Raw genomic sequence first — 17,177 nt, 5'->3', positions numbered from 1 at the left:
AAAAGAGGATTGATATCGACATTTCAACGAGATCATTTTAGGTGGCTCAATTTTTTTTTATTTTTCCTTAATGTATTCCAATAGTACTATTGTTCTTGCTATATTGTATATAGAGGAATTTGAAAGATAATAATAAAAAATATTATATTAACTATCATGATCAAATTCTTCTAAATCCTTATAAAGATTTATAAAGATTAATCAATATAATAGTATACTTATCAAATCCTTATAAATCAATCTTAGTCTTCTAACTTTAGTCGACTGATATCAAATATCATGTCATAAATATGATGGACTAATTGATTTATTAACTTCGTTTAGCTTAAATCATTAATCAAAATATCTAAGTTAAAATTAATAATAATGTACTTATCAAACATTGGGATTAATCAGGAGTATTACGTGAAATATAGTGTTCATAGTATTCACAATGATGATTATGACATATGGTTCTCTAATATCCATTTATGATTGATTTTTATTACATTATTTTTATCTTTTTCAAAGCTAAGTATAAAAATATTAAAAATATAAAAGTAAAAATTTTATAATTAAATATATAATTTTATTTTTTCGAATAAGATAATATTCTTGATTGATATGCTTATATTCTTGTAGATCAATCTTCAATGAACCTTTTATCAGGATTTGAAATCTTCAATCATAATTATAATTTATTTTTTTTAGTTCTTTCCTTAATTTAAATGTTTGAAATCTTTTCATAATTTCATAATTTATTTAGTAAGTTACCATATTATAATATATAAAATACCATTCAAACTAATCAAATTTACCTAAATAAAAGATAGATAAGTTTAATTTCCTATCATCTAATCTTTGATCACAAAGAAATTATCTTACAATTGTACCGCGGCCCCATCTCAATTTTATTGATAGAGTAATAGGTCATATGACTGTGTTAAGAGCACAATCGAAATTTTGTTCTATTTTATCTATATTAATCATAGGCGTGGTTGCTATAAAGTTTACAATTACCTCACTAACCTCTATGCACATAATTATATTATGCAGCATATAACTATCTTCACATTGCTTACATGAAACTGAAGGGTATGATGGTAACAAATTTTGTCCGGGTGGAATCTATAATATTTTTTCCTTCTACTCCATTTCGTTTCTATATTCATTTCATTTCCTGCAACATAAAACTATTTATTTAATAAACGTCAGAGCAGTTTTATTAGGATCAGAAATTATTGGGGACAAAATAGTCATTTCAATTCATCATTAAGCCGTAATTAGACGCTGCCTTCCCCAGCGAGCAGAGACGCAAGCACTTATGTCATCGGAACACGGACGGCTGCCGCAGGATTCGTGTCTTCCGCCACTTCCTTTCCAGAAACCTTCCATTACGGGTGACCAAAGACTGCCCCGTCTCTCTCTCTCTATAGGTACACTCGGTGGAGGTGGAATGAAGAAACAACTGCATAAGATTCCTTGTATCAGGAATGTTTTAGGAACACTTGGTGGAGATGATTGATTCACCTGTCAAAGTGAGGCCTAATGCTACTTTGCTTCTTTATCATATAAATTTGGTTTATTAAAAATAGAGTTTTTTTTCCAATATATGACATATTAAAAAAAAATTAACTATGCAAGTTGTCAACGCATTAATCTTATATAATAAACAATTATAACGTTTTTAATCTTCCCCACCAAAAGTCGCTGAAAGATGCATCAGAAGAGAAGCAATTAAGACTGTAATAATTATCTGCAATTAGAACTGTAATTTTCTCTACTTTCACCCCTTTTTGAACACCGTTGCGGGTGAGTCCATCTTGGACTGTTTGACCAGGATCGGAAGTCCTGGGTTTCGACGACCGGGTCAAACCCCAAGGGCGGAGTTCATCGCACCCGTTCGTTATCATTCCCCTCGGTGATTATCGACGATCGAACGGTTGCCGTCAGATACATTTAAGCGTGTTTGAAAGGAGGTGAATCACGTGGAGGCTGTAACTGATATGGACACCCACTGGCATGTCCTCCGCTTTCCTCTTCGCTTCCCCCGCCTTCCCGCTTGAACCGCGCGTGACCTGTTCGTTCCGTCAACGTCTCCTGTACGCAGCTTCCCACGAACGAGTTCAACAGATCGGCGGACCGATCGCAACCGTGGAGTGTGCCTTCCGGTTTCACGCGTCCACGTGTGATTGCGTAACCGTCAGTGCGGACGCCACGGGCGCTGGAATCGTTGTGCCTTACGCGTCCTCCTGCGCTTGACACGTGTACTCACCTCCCCGACGACCTACCCCAGACGACGTGGTCCCATCACCCTGCTCTATTTAAAGGCGCCCTCCGTCGTTCCATTTCTCTCCGTCCCCGCTGTGGCTCGCGCTTGTTTCTGTTTCGATTGGTGTTCGTGTGTGGTTGTTTTGGTTTGAGCCGTATCTATTCGTTTGTTGCTTTTGTTAATTCGGGTAGCAATTTGAGTGGTGGAAATGGAAGGGCTCACTCTCACCGGAGTGCTGAGGAATGCCGCCGTAGAGTTCCCCTCCCGGCGCGCCATCTCCGTCCCCGGCCGACTCGATCTCTCCCACGAACGCCTCCACCAACTCGTGGATGACGCCGCCGCCCGCCTTGCCGCCGCCGGCGTCAGCCCCGGCGACGTGATCGCCCTCGCTTTCCCCAACACCGTCGAGGTTCGTCCTGCTTTCTATTGCCTTGGTTTGATTGATCGCCGCCGTGGGGGTCGCCGAGGCGTCCGGCTGACGTGTTGCTTTGACGTTCGTGCAGCTTGTGATCGTGTTTCTGGCGGTGATTCGCGCCCGGGCCGTGGTGGCGCCGCTCAACTCCGCTTACACCGAGGATGAGTTCGTGTTCTACCTCTCCGACTTGGAGACAAAGCTGCTGGTGACCAACGCCGAGGGCAACGCGGCCGCGGAGGCCGCCGCTGCCCAGCTTGGAATCCCCCGCGCCGCTGCATCACTCCGCGACTCGTCCGGTACGCTCGAACTCTCACTCCCAGATGGCGCGACGACGGCCGACGTCGCCGTCACCCCGCTCGCTGGGCGCGTTAACGACCCCTCTGACGTCGCGCTGTTCCTGCACACCTCCGGCACGACTAGCCGACCCAAGGGCGTCCCTCTGACCCAGCTCAACCTCGCGGCGTCTGTCACGAATATCCGGTCAGCGTACCGGCTCACCGAGTCCGACTCGACCGTGATCGTTCTCCCCCTGTTCCATGTTCACGGCCTGGTGGCGGCACTTCTGTCCTCCCTCTCCGCCGGCGCCTCCGTGGCCCTCCCAGCCGCCGGCCGCTTCTCGGCCTCCACCTTCTGGGCCGACATGCGTGCCTCCGGCGCCACGTGGTACACTGCGGTGCCCACCATCCACCAAATCCTCCTTGACCGCCACGCCAGCCGGCCCGAGCCGGTCTACCCGAAGCTCCGCTTCATCCGGAGCTGCAGTGCCTCGCTGGCGCCGGTGATCCTGGAGCACCTCGAGGCGGCCTTCGGTGCGCCGGTGTTGGAGGCGTACGCGATGACAGAGGCGGCCCACCAGATGGCGTCAAACCCGCTCCCGGATGACGGGCCCCGGAAGCCGGGCGCCGTGGGGCGTCCGACTGGGCTGGAGATGGCGATCCTCGACGAGGAGGGCGCTCGCCGCCCGCCGAACGTGCCCGGGGAGGTGTGCATACGGGGCCCCAACGTGACCAAGGGTTACAAGAACAACCCAGAGGCTAACAAGGCGGCTTTCGCCTTCGGTTGGTTCCACACCGGCGACGTCGGCTTCCTCGACGCCGACGGCTACCTCCACCTCGTCGGCCGCATCAAGGAACTCATCAACCGCGGAGGTACGCATCCATCTCCACCAATTCCCATCGTACCCTGCATCCCGTTATGCAATCTCTCAGTCCTCGAATCCCTTCATCTTCTTCTCAGGCGAGAAGATATCGCCCATCGAAGTGGACGCGGTGCTGTTGGACCACCCGGACATCGCGCAAGGGGTGGCGTTCGGCGTGCCGGACGACAAGTACGGAGAGGAGGTAAGCCGCTGGATCCGTTGGTTTCTTATCGGACGGCGACGATTATTCTAACATGGGTCTTATCGATCGATGGCAGATCAATTGCGCGGTGATACCGAGGGAAGGGGCGGAGGTGGACGAGGCAGAGGTGGTGAGACATTGCCGGAAGAACCTGGCAGCGTTCAAGGTGCCGAAGCGGGTGTTCATCACGGACTCGCTGCCGAAGACCGCCACCGGGAAGATCCAACGGCGGATCGTGGCCGAGTTCTTCGTGCCTCCGGCCAAGGCACCAAGGGCCGGCGCTTAAAACCCTCGCCAATAACATACGGCTATCAACAACCATGAAGCATAAAAAATAATTAATTAATTAATTAACTATTATAATAAAAAAAAGAGGAGAAGAAAACGAAGGAGATTAAGGAGTCTTCTTTGTATTTTATTTTTAATCATACTTTTCAAATATAGCTTATTTATTTATGAAGCTTTTTTTGTGTGTCATGTCATGCAATGTCATGCAAAGCACAAAACCTACTCTAATTAGACTTCTTTTGGCGAAAAGTAGTGCCTCACGCGCTTACCCCCCAAAATGCCATGAACCGGCTGTGTCGAAAAGTCCTCGGGTGAAGTTGACGTAGGCGGAACGGACCAAAGAGGCACACGACCTGAATTGGAAGTCCGTCTTCTGCTGTCCACCGTGACGAGGACGGAGTTGCCACCCGACCCCACCGAAACTCTCAAATACGCTTGCTGACGATGGTTGTGCGCGAATCTCGATGACGCCGAGATCGCTTCAGCACGTGCATAAAGAGCTAAAATCACAAATTAAGCCTATTTTCCCATCTCGCTCGCATTCAACCTATCACAGCTGCGACTTTGTTCCTCCCTAAATTGAGGCTATTCTAAAGCAGAGCTGCACCTTCCGGAAAGGTGGACTGCTCATCCACCAACCGGACTCGTGTCCTATGTTACGAGGAAAATGATATTTTCCAGCTTTATGACTTTGTAGATAGAAGATGGTTGATTTTGGGCATATTTTTCCTGCAAGGCCACCTTTGCTGACTTTTCTCCATTGTTTCGTCTTCTTCGACTGTGTTGACATGAGCGGCGAAATGTGTTACCGTTCTCTGTGATGGAAAAAATAAAGAAAAGATTTTTAATGTAATCGCTAATGTTTTGCTTTCGTAGATGGAATTATTTAATTCAAATTGATGTTCGATCTCCTTAGCATTTGTGATAACAATATGATTTGGAATCAAAATATGTCTTTTAATCTTTATTCTTTTCTAGTCTTCCTTTTTATTTTTAGTAATATTCGAGTTCATGCAGTCTCGGAGGATAGCCTTAACAACAGAGTACGTCATGAAGTAGTAGTCACTCTAAAGATAGATTTGTTGATCTCCTTGTAGGTTCTTCTCCCCCATCAGTTAAATGGTCTATTGTTACCTGAGAGTATACCAAGTGCAGACGATGACAGCAGAAGAAGTCATGGCGGCCTAAACACGGCACGAAGTTGAGGAGGATGCATTCCCATGTAAAGGGAGTCAACCTGGATTTGCTCGCAAGCACCAAACTTTTTAGGGATAAGTCTTTGCTTGCTTAGCTAATCTTAGACGGTATTGCTTGATCCACAAAGAAAGGCATGGAACAGCTCTATAATATTGAGATAAATTAGAGATCATTCAATAAAGTTACATTGCTGAAACAGCAAAACTGGGTTGTCGACACCTCTGTTTTATGCAGGGGAGGGGGAGATCCTTGCGGAAGGTGTTTGACCTGGTCAGAGACAAGGTCAACAAATGTCAACTCTCTTTACATAAATAGCATCCACACTGGACTTTAAAAGATGAAGCTGTAGCTCCATAGTGCCAAAAAATGTCAAGGAGAAAGTTGTTTCATGTGCAATTACAACTTCTGCAATCTTCTTTGCCTTCGCATGGATTCTTTCTTACAGTTGGTAGCATTTGACATCAGCAAGTCTATGCTGCAACCCTTGGGATGGTTCAAACCTGATCATGACACCACAGTCACAAAAGAGCAATCTTATCATGATGCCACAAGCAAGAGAATAAAGCTGCTAAAATGCAAGATGCTATATAAGAATTGTAGAACCTATGCAAAAATAAAGCCAACTGCATTTGTTTTACTGTATGAATTACAAAGAATAATTAATGTATATGTTTATGATCTTATAGATCTTACAGACCTCCCAAAGCGCGTTGGCATTTGTTCTTCTGAATTCAAATAGTACACATTTCTTCATGAGCCTGGAGAGATTTTGACATCTTTTAGAGACATCAGAAATGAACAAATTGGTAGCTGCAGTTCCATGAAACGTATGATGGTGGGACTGCACTACAATCTAGCGTGCATGGAATGCTTACAACTCGTTCCCTTGTTCTACCCAAGCTTTTTGCTCCCACATCTCCACTTGCTTCACAGCATCAGCTGTCTTCTGACTCAGATGTTGGAGCTCCAGCGAAGTGAAGGGTGGAGGCAATGTGCATGGCTCCGAAACATGAGTTGATTTCTCCATTGATTCCAACAAGAATCTCTTTACGTTATCCTGAGCAGTGCAGGCCATGGACTCCAAGCAGAACTCGGTGGCTTTCTCCGGTACAGTAGGCTTGTACCTCAAAAGTTTCGCGTATTCAGTCAATACATGCAGCATGTAATCATATACATAGTCCATCTTCACTTCTTCTGTGAGAAAGTTGCTGCTCGCCTTTCCCATAGCTTGTGCCTGTTAGAATTGGTAATGATTAGATTAGGATTATCCAAGTTTTAACCTGATAAACGTGTTACACAGTAACTACCTCCTCCTGGTGCTGATTACCCCAGTCGACGGCAAACTTGATAGCCCTGCACTTGTTGTTCTCTGGTATCGGCCAGTAGTGATGTCCCGGCACGAGACCTCTTTGGAAGAACTCGTACCAGCGAGTGTTCACAAACAATGTTGGCGAGTTGCATGCCATGATGTACTTCTGGCTCACTGACCATGCGAGACCGTCCACATATATCCTGTATCTGCTCATCAAAATCTTTCCATATGGTGAGATATGCAATTATAATGTTTTCTTGTTTAACAGAAAACAGAAGAAACTTACCGATGGCTGCATTGCTTGGCCAGGTTCGATTGCTGGAACCCTTGCTTTTCTTCCCGATTCCAATCCTGCAGAGAAGTCCTGATATTGATCAGAGATTAAAGAACTAAGACTCTAGTAATCTCATAGAACATGTAAATCTGCTAAAAGCAATGCGTTCAATGCGTGCCTCGTGCACCATAGATTTGTTTTGCTCTCTGTTGAGCTAATGGCACTTGCTAGAGATGAATCAGTCCATCTTTACAAAGAATTTCTCATGCTGAACAATTCAAAATTACCTCCTCAGGAATATAGTGAAGAAGCTTTTTCATGAGGGATTACCAATTGTGCCTAAAGGAATGCAGCATGAGAGCTGATATGATGCATCCATATTGTGTTGCTGACATGACAGCTAAGTCTATCAAAAACTTCTCAAGCTATTTCAATTGGACAGAAGTATCATTGTCATGCATTTCTTCAGATCACAAGACACAATATTTAAAGAGAGACTGAAATCAATCAAGTTCAAGATGTTACCTGCGAATATATCCTAGCATTCCAGTCCTGTTCATTCGTGACATTGCACTTCAGAAGCTCCTGCCTGTTGCTGCCCATCGTCGGATTGCCCTTCCAAAATGCAAAGGGTTCTCTATCAATCCACTTCACCTCTTCATTCGCTGCTTTCATCTCATTCATCAGTGGCACCCATGGCTTTATATTGGTCTCAGGCCTTCCAATAGCCATTAAAACCAGTTAGCACAAAGAAAAGGAACCACCATCACTGTTGAGTTTGAACATATTACCAACCCCAGAAGGACCAGTCAGGGAAGAGTATATCCGATGTCTGATCATCCTTGCAGTAGTGGAACACCGGTGGCAGAGTCGAAGAGCTATATTCAGCAGATCTAACAGACGGCTGGTCCACGCAGTTGAACATGAGATCAAGGTCAGGGACACGCCCAGGATACCGATTAACAAGCTGGAGGATGCCCCAGAGGGTGAACACATTCCTCGTCATGGATTGTCCAAAGTATTCCTCGACATAAACTCGACCGTCAAGCACCACCAAACGGAAGGTCGCTAACTTTTGAGCACCCTCAACCATCTCTTTTGTGATTCCGGTGGACTTCCAAGGACGCAAGTCCTCGTGAATCCACCGGAAGTATGCAGGACAGGTAGGGGATTGCTGGGGAGTGGTGAGGGAAAGAGCTGAGACCAGATTGGAAGATCTTTTGCAGATGGGTGATGTTTGGTTTGAACAGGTTAAGGTAATAGGCATTGCTTGTGCTTTGGAGGGCTGTGTAACTGGCACTGTTTGTGCTTTGGAGGGCTGTGTAACGGGCACTGCTTGTGCTTTGGAGGGCTGCGTTTTGAGAGACTCTGCATGGACTCCTTGTTCACTCCAACTGAAGGTCTGCCAACCCAAACAAGAAGAAGAAAATATCTCTTTCTCTTTATTTCTTTCTTTTAAGCTAGATATCATAACTCACAGAAATGACACAAAGCTGGAAATATGATACAACATTGTAATTATAGAATCAATAAACATGTAGCTCTTTTACAACCACATTGATCATATAACTATGGATAGTTTGAACTACCATTAATAAGAAATTTTATCAACAGGATTTGTATGAAAGTTGGATTACAATGAGATAAATAGTTGCTTGCTGCTGTTGCAACATTCATATTTGCATGAAAGAGCTTGCTTATGCGATCTTAACATTTGCATGCATCTTCTGTTCTTAGCATTAAAGGTTTGCATTAGTAGCATTTGAATCTTAAAGCTTATTGAGTTAATTATGTCATCGTGCACCCAAAATCGACTATTTGCTACCACGAGTTTAGATTGAAGTGTGCAAAATATATGACAATTCCTAAAATTAAAATCATTAGTTCTATCTTAACCCATAGGTTTTACCTACTGAGAACTTATACCATTGGATTTCTCTCGAAGAATCACACTCTCGATTTGTAATGGTTGGAGTAAAAATAAGAGAAATAGAAGCCTCCAGAATTTGTCATAATTTGTCACAATTGTTGTCCTGCTTAATCAATGTTCCAAATGATCCAAAAGTGCATAAGAAAATTCTGAGAAATTGTGTTCCTAGTTTGCTTTTCGGCCAATTCTGCTGAAGATGTCATGTCTTAGGTACATGCTTTGTTCCGTTTCTAGTGTGGCCAATAACTTTTAGAAACTATTACTATTTTCCTTTCCTTCGGTATCTTAGCATCACACAGGTTTGTCCCTAATGTCATGCAATTAGATCTAGTATGAAGCAGGGGGCATTCGGAACCTAGAGAACATGCAGCATGTGCATATTTGGTGAGGCCTTCCTCTGTAGTTCAAATTAGTGCCATAAGTCTGATGGTCTTGACAAGTTGAAGTACTGTTCACTCATTGAGAATTGCAACATGTTTGTTTTGGTCTCACATCAATGCACAGTTCAATTTGGTAGATGGAGAATGACATATAAGACAAATAAAAAACGTTTATCATAGAAATTTTTGGTATGAGGTCTCAAGAACTTGGCATCACTAACCAAGCAAAAGATCATCTACCGAATCAAACATGTGAAATGGATGATATCTATTTGATTAACATTACAACACAACTCATTTAGAAGAAAATGTGAAGCATTCCTTTACCAAAATTGAATCTCATGCTTTGAAGGAGTAATCTGAGATGAAAGATCAGATAGGAAGATGGACAAATGAAAACCCAATTTGTTAAGATCACTTTTTTGTGAAATCCTCCGAAAGTATCAGAAAATTAGAGATTGTTTTCTGAAACAGGATTTTTAACCCCAAAATCTGCCTTTATAGTTGAAGAGAAAGGAAACACTGAGACAGACTCTCAAAAGAAAACAAGAAATCTACCTAAGAAAACCTCGGACATAGAAATCACAGTATCAGAAAGAAGAAGAGGAAGATCCAAGGGATGCTTACTGCGCTGTTAGAGATGAAGAAAACGATAACAAGGATGGCAACCAAAGCGGCAACTACAAGCTTAATAGGGGAATGCTTCGAGGCCGGGGCGCTCTTCCCTTTGCTCTCCAACGATGAGTGCGTCGCTTGCGACCCATGCCACAATCTGCGCAGGTTTGCCCTCATCGCCATATTTGCTGCAGCTGAATCTGGCAGCAGCAGCTGAAGGAGGAGGAGGAGAAAGGAGAGGCACAATTATTGGATCATCACAGAGGTGAAGTGGTTGGGTCTCAGTCTCAGGAGGAATAACTTATGGAGTTAGCCTCTTGATGCCACCATGTTCATCTCCTCCTGCACTGCTCCAGCACAGTAGACGTGTAGGCTAGAAAGTCAACGTCGCTGCCTCCGGCTGGACCATAATTTCTCGTGTTTGGTAACAAACAACCAATAATTGCTTTAAGGGCAATTTAATAAAATTATTTTAGATCCACGAGCTACTTTTGTCAGATTTAGGTGATTCAAATCGGATTGATTCGTATCGAATTAAACTTTTGTTAAATCTAAGAACGAGTATAACTAAAATATTTTCACTGAGGTAATTACTTATTATCCTCTTATTGTTAACTATTATTAGTTTTTTCATCCTTATACTTAAAAAAAAAAAAGTATGGGTTAAAGTCCATTTTAACTCATATGATTTTAGTCATAGACTATTTAAGTTCTTATGATTGACTCACAATAAATCATTAATATAATGACACATATAATTTAAATTTAATAAAAGGTTAAGGTCCATTTTGGCCCATATGATTTTGACCCTATGGTTTTGACCATAAACCATTTAAGTTCTTATAGTTTATTCGTATATAAGATAACCCCTGTATTTAAAAAAAACATAGTATATAAACCCCTCCCACTAACGACGTACTCACGTAGTCTCTCTCGCACTAACGACGAGCTCAAGAGCTTCCGGTCCTACCTCGGGTGGATGCATGTCGATCAATCCGATGTTAAGCATGCAGTGGTCTCCTAGTCTCTCTTCCTCCTCTTGGGCGTTTTCGTCCCCTCCGCCTCCCACTTCGTCCTCTCATACGCCCCCACCAATCGCACTTACGACGTGGTAGTCTAGCCCTCTCTCACCCTTGCCTCCGGCCTCTCATATCTTTTCCTCTTCACTTTCGTCCATCATTACGACCTTCATCTCTTCCTCTTCCTCGACAAGATGGACATTCACCCTTTTTTAAACTTAAATTACATATATCATTATATTAATAATTTATTATGAGTCAATATATCACATAAGCAGACTCTAATGTTTGTTAACTCAAACTTGATGTGAGGAGCTTATATACTATCCTTTTGAAAATGTAAGAATTAATTTAGACATAAGTAAACCATAAGAACTTATCCATGGCCAAAACTATATAGACTAAAATGAACATTAAGAGGGGCTAAAACCATAAGAGAGGTCACTATCGAAGCGAAAATCCACCGGTTGCAAAATGCCTCAGAGCATATCTCCGATCTTGGATCAATAATGTTTCGCCTTTGATGTCTGTTAGGGTAGTTGACCTTCTCAACCTTCCTCCTATGATACTCCAAGAAAGCCTTCCTCTTAGTTGTCAACAGGCATAAGTTCTACAGGTCTTCCGGCAACGTGTCGTGCACTCTCCACCATATTGTTTGCGTCGCATCACTAACGAAGCCCCAAAACTTTTGCAAGTTTCAATTGCAATCTTAGTCTTAGAAGTACAACCATGACTTCAACCCCAGGTAGTGAATCACATACAACACCATAGGATTAGCATGCTCTTACGTACATAACCAAGTGCAATGGGTGAGCAGGTGCGATAGACAAGCAGGTTAGAAGAGGAGGAAGGAAAAGTTTATATGAAATTAATAATTTAAAATTAATAAAAATTATTTTTTATCCTTTTCATTTATGTCTTTTTTTTAATGCGATAACACATGTGATTTTTTCCATCGATGAAATTAACGATGTAAAAAAAATTTAGGATTAAATATTTCACCTTCGTAAGTATAGGGATCCCAATGCTACTTTTTAAAGTATATAGACCAGGATGCTAATCATAGTTAACTACGAGGGATAATATGTAATTATCCCAGCCAATTCAAACTTCTCTAAAACTATTAGTATATCATTTTAAGATATTTAGTTTTTTTTTTTGAGTTTACGATGAATAAAATTTTAAGAAGGATATTTTTGGGTTGAATCAGTGATTGAATGTAACCCATTGAATTTTTAGCAAATTCATCCTACCTTCTCATGAACTATTAGGGTGAGATAATAAATTTATGAAATAGAGTATTTTTTATGTTGAATCTATAATTGAATATAACTTTTTAAATTTTTACCAAACCTATCTAAACTTTTTCAAAACTACTACGATGAGATGCTAATATATTTATTATCGTTTATTTATTTTATTTTTTTATGAATTTTCGATGATTAATTTTTAAAATAAAATATTTTTATGTTAAGTTTATTATCGAGTGTAACTATTTGAATTTTCATCAAACCTATCCAAATTTCTTTGGAACTATTAGAGTGAGATGCTAATATGTTTATTGTCACTTTTTTTATTTTTATATAAATTTAGGATAATAATTTTTGTAATAAGCTTAGCTTGAGTGTAATTTAAGTTAATTTTCATCAAGTTAATCTCATTTTTTTCAAAACTACTAGTACTTAATTCTAAGATATATATTATATATTTTTAATTTCTTATGAGTTTAGGATGATTAAGTTTTCAAATAAGATATTTTTGGATTAAATATATAATCGAGTATAACTCGAGTTATTTTTTAACAAATCAATTCAAACTTAATACTAGCACATTTATGATATTTAGCATATTTATGATGAATTAAGGATAATTTTATATAAAAATTAATATATATATATATATATATATATATATATATATATATATATATTAATATGTTCTATGAATAAGTGTAACTTAAGTGTAATATTTTTAGGGTAATTTAGGATAATTATTTATAAAAATTAATATATTTTTTAGGATAACTTAAGTGTTTTAGTTTTATTATAATTTTTTAAAATATATTTATATAAAAATTAATATTTATTTTAATGTATCATGTAAATGAGTGTAACTCTGGGTGTAATGACTAATATAAGTAAATTATGGTAAGGAAGGAGGAGGCGGGGGTGAGGCAGGTGAACGAGAGAGGAGGGGAGGTGGTGGAGGTGGCTGAGAAGGGAAGTCAAAGGCGAGAGCGAGGAGGTTGTAGAGTGGGACGAGGAGGATGAGGAAACTAAGGGAGGGGTAAGGAGGAAGAAGCGACCGAGGCTGAAGAAAAGGTAGCAAAGTGGGACGAGGAGGTAGTGGAGGACGTCGAGAAGATGGAGGTAATTTGAAAATAAAATTAATGGAATAATTTGAAGAAAAAAAAAAGAGATAATCTACGATTTAATAGGAATAAATTAACTACTTAAACTTCTATTGAACTGGTCTAGTCCGGTTCATGACAAATAATTCGATTCAACCCAAAGTCAACATGGTCAACAAATATCGACTATCTTTTTTTTATTTTATAAAAAATTTTGGTCATAATATGAAAAATGGGTTTCCTTTAGTAAAAACTAAATATGAGGGTGTCATTTGATAAAACCTGAGTTTTTTTTGGATAAATTATTTATGCTTTAACACATTTCAAATATTTAGATATTATATCCCTTACCTGGTTGCCTCGACCTCGTTGCCTTTCACCACGCTAGTCATCGGACCCTCTTTATACACCATCATTCTCTCGTTGTTTTCGTTTAACCCTCTCTATCTCCATTTCATACGAATACCCTCCTAAAACAACTATGAAACCATAGTTATATCACATATTAACACCATAAGAGCTATGATAGATAGGAATATCAATAGGACAAGATAGAGAGTGCTTTCCTCATCCCAACTATGAAACCATAGTTATATCACATATTAACACCATAAGAGCTATGATAGATAGGAATATCAACAGGACAAGATAGAGAGTGCTTTCCTCATCCCTATCTCATCTCTCATTCTCCACCCCTATCCCCATCACATTCCTCATTTAGATGGGGCGAGGGCGGGGATGAGGAATCCCCATTTGGAGTAACAAACCAATGAGTTCTTTATATTTTCTTAATTAATCTATTTTATTTTTTTTAAATAAAATTATTATCAAAACTAATTAATAGTACTAAAATTTATAAATAATAATAATATTTATAAAGTTTATACATCATAATAATATTCAAATATAAATATATCCAAATATAAACAATAATATTTGTTGATATGGTATCATCTGATTTAATTAAATAAAATAACTCGTAATTGATTCGCAATCAACTCAACTATTTGAATCAAGTGTACAGGTATGAGACAAAGAGGGGAGTGCTTTACCCATCCCAACCCTATAACTACGTAGGTAATAAAAAATACTCTCATCCTCGTCTGTTAGGGACTAGTACTTACAAATACTTATATCTACGAGTATTATTGATGCTTGTACTCATGGGTATTATTGGTACCTCTAGTGGTGAACCACAAATATAAGGGTGGAGGAGGTTGTACAGGTTATGGTGGAGAGGTGCTTGGTTGGAATGTTTGCCGCAATCTTCTTTTCCATAGTCCTTATAGTATTCTCTCATGAAAATGACAAAGATACGATAAAAGGGCATTGCATGGGGGAGGACCTTGCCACTAGTGTGACGAAAAATAATAAGACCTCGTGATGGATCGGAGGCAATCAGATAACAACGAGTGATATTAAGAGCATTACTAGACATCAAATGGGATGAGTAAAAATTGAGGGCACTTTTTGAAGAAAAAAAAGAAAAAGCAAGAGCTTTTATGTATAGTATCATATCAACCCAGCCAAAAAAAAAAAAAAGTTTATACTAATTGTTTCTTTTTTTCTAATGAAAATATTGTCATGCGTATTTTAAGAGCCAAACATGAATTGCTATCGTATGTATGGCTAAATTTGCTTTCTCATACGTTAGCCTTTTTTCCCTCCCACGACTCGATTTGCTTCAAAACAGTAGCTTTTCTCTCCATCATCTCTTGTAGCTCCTCCGGATTGAATGGTGGGGGAATTCTGCACGGCTCTGCTTCCTCTGTCCGCTTCTCCATCGACTCCATCAGGAGCTTCTTGACGATGCCCGTGGCAGGACAAGCCACAGACTCCAAGCAGAACTCGATAGCTTTCTCCGGTACAGTAGGCTTGTACCTCAACAGCTTGGCGTATTGGATTAGTAGATGTAGCATGTAGTCATAGACGTACTCCATCTTTACTTCTTCTTTCATGTGGCTGCTACTTACTCTTCCCATGGCTTCTGCCTGTTAGTTCTACGTTGATCAGAAACACACAGGTTCTCAGGTGCAAGAAGGCTGGAGAAAGGATGCATACCTCCTCTTGGTGCTTGTTGCCCCAGTCGACAGCGAACTTGATCGAGCTGCACTTGTCGTCTTCTCTTATGGGCCAGTAGTGCAGCCCTGGCATCAGACCTCTGGAGAAGAAATCATGGAAGCGAGTCCTCACAAACAGCGCAGGCGAATCACACGCTAAGATGTACTTATTACTCACTGACCATGCCCGGCCTTCCACAAAGATCTTATACCTGCACGCCATCACAAACCTGAACCTAAGAGAGGAGAAGAGAGAAGGAATGTAGGAAGGATGAGAAGAACAACTCGCCTATACTTGCATTGGCTTGCCAGGTTTGAGTTATTGTAACCTTGCCTCTTCTCACTGTCCCAGTTCTACAGCAGAGTACCAGCCAGATTGAGTTGGAGCATATATCGTAGAAGTAGCAGATGCAGTGTTGTGTGGCGTACCAGTGCGTAGAGACGAGCATTCCAGTCGTGATGCTTGGAGACGTTGCACCTCATGAGATCGCTCCTGCTATCAGATACCCATGGATTGCCCTTCCAGTAGGCATATGGCTCCCTGTCTCTCCATTTCACTCTTCTGTTCCCTTCTTCCAGCTCCTTGATCAGGGTCCTCCATGGCTTTATATTGACCTCAGCCCTTCCAGTCACCATTACAGCTACTTAGAACAGAGGAATCTAAGGACAAAACATGGCAACAACATCTGGAGTGGAGTATCTTGCGCATGAACTTATTACCAACCCCAAAACGACCAATCAGGGAAGACGATGTCCAGTGTCTTATCATCCTTGCAGTACCGGAAGAGTGGAGGCGGAGGTGACGACCGGTGGCCGGCTGACTTGACGGAAGGCGTGTCGTTGCAGTTGAACATGAGATCGATATCGGGGATGCGACCTGGATATCGATTAGCGAGCTGGAGGAGGCCCCAAAGCGTGAACACGTCTCTCGTCTGGAATCCTCCTCCATAGTGCTCCACGTAGACCCGGCCATCGAGCATCACCAACCGGAAGGTGGCGAACTTTTGAGCACTCTCCACCACCTCCCTCGTGATTCCTGTGGTTTTCCACGGTCGTAAGTCCTCGTAAATCCATCGGAAGTAGTCGGGGCAGGAAGCAGAGGATTGGGGCATGGCGGGGGGACGAGAAGGAACAACTGATGCAGAGACTTGTCTTTGGCAGATTGGAACTGCTGTTTGATTTCCACAGGTCAAGGCGATAGGTTTTGGTTGACGTATCGGCGCGGGGTGTGCACTGTGGGAGATGTTTGATTTGAGAGCTTGTGGAGTCATGGTGGTTACCATTCTGTAATCCTGCATTAGCAGAAAGAAGTAACAATGATGTTATTGCAAGTGTAAATCCAAAGGGTAGAGAAGAAGAAGAAGATCCAACTGCACTCACAGAGATGTTGGCGATCCAAAAGGTAGAGAACACAAGAACTAGCAAGGCGAGGAAGATGACAACGACTCCCATTGTCGACGATCGTATCGTGGCCGCGACGCGGTTCGATTTGTTCTTAAACGCTGCAAACATCGCCTCTAATTCACGCAACCCATCTGAGTACCCTTCTAATTCTCTCTGTGCATCAACCATCGGTTGATAATTGCAGGGAGGGAGAAAATGGAAGAACAAGTAACTCGAGTATTTGGATCGAGATTTCTTATGAAATCATGGTTTCTATATGTCTATTAAATTGTTTGATATCATTCCGATATGGATAAGCTGTTTTATCCATTCATGATATTCGAGTATATGTCGAACTTATCC

At 41.3% G+C, this 17,177-nt stretch overlaps 3 protein-coding genes across 4 annotated transcripts; 1 reads left to right on the top strand and 2 right to left on the bottom strand.

The window, feature by feature from the left end:
- The first annotated feature begins 2,324 nt into the window (after nt 1-2,324).
- LOC135631416 (oxalate--CoA ligase-like) lies at nt 2,325-4,466 on the top strand. The gene is made up of 4 exons (XM_065139077.1): nt 2,325-2,660; nt 2,755-3,814; nt 3,903-4,006; nt 4,083-4,466. Exons 1-4 carry the CDS (start codon nt 2,460-2,462, stop codon nt 4,290-4,292), a joined length of 1,575 nt encoding a protein of 524 aa, XP_064995149.1. The 5' UTR covers nt 2,325-2,459; the 3' UTR covers nt 4,293-4,466.
- Nucleotides 4,467-6,097: 1,631 nt separating this feature from the next.
- Nucleotides 6,098-10,364, bottom strand: LOC135631415 (uncharacterized). Of its 2 annotated transcripts, XM_065139076.1 has the most exons (7): nt 10,015-10,364; nt 8,405-8,479; nt 7,869-8,371; nt 7,603-7,795; nt 7,090-7,154; nt 6,799-7,009; nt 6,098-6,725 (listed from the first exon to the last, which is right to left on the bottom strand). In XM_065139076.1, exons 1-7 carry the CDS (start codon nt 10,183-10,185, stop codon nt 6,363-6,365), a joined length of 1,581 nt encoding a protein of 526 aa, XP_064995148.1. In that variant the 5' UTR covers nt 10,186-10,364; the 3' UTR covers nt 6,098-6,362. The 2 variants fall into 2 exon arrangements, with proteins under 2 accessions (XP_064995148.1, XP_064995147.1); XM_065139075.1 differs by having other exon boundaries at nt 7,869-8,479; nt 10,015-10,360.
- A 4,231-nt stretch (nt 10,365-14,595) lies between these two features.
- LOC135631140 (uncharacterized) lies at nt 14,596-17,003 on the bottom strand. The gene is made up of 6 exons (XM_065138578.1): nt 16,812-17,003; nt 16,152-16,723; nt 15,861-16,053; nt 15,721-15,785; nt 15,433-15,643; nt 14,596-15,362 (listed from the first exon to the last, which is right to left on the bottom strand). Exons 1-6 carry the CDS (start codon nt 17,001-17,003, stop codon nt 15,015-15,017), a joined length of 1,581 nt encoding a protein of 526 aa, XP_064994650.1. The 3' UTR covers nt 14,596-15,014.
- Nucleotides 17,004-17,177: the final 174 nt, after the last annotated feature.

This window comes from Musa acuminata, chromosome BXJ3-2, assembly GCF_036884655.1.
Source record: "Musa acuminata AAA Group cultivar baxijiao chromosome BXJ3-2, Cavendish_Baxijiao_AAA, whole genome shotgun sequence".
NCBI lineage: Eukaryota > Viridiplantae > Streptophyta > Magnoliopsida > Zingiberales > Musaceae > Musa > Musa acuminata.
The sequence above is the reverse complement of the archived record's forward strand: the minus strand, read 5'-3'. Positions and strand labels throughout refer to the sequence as shown.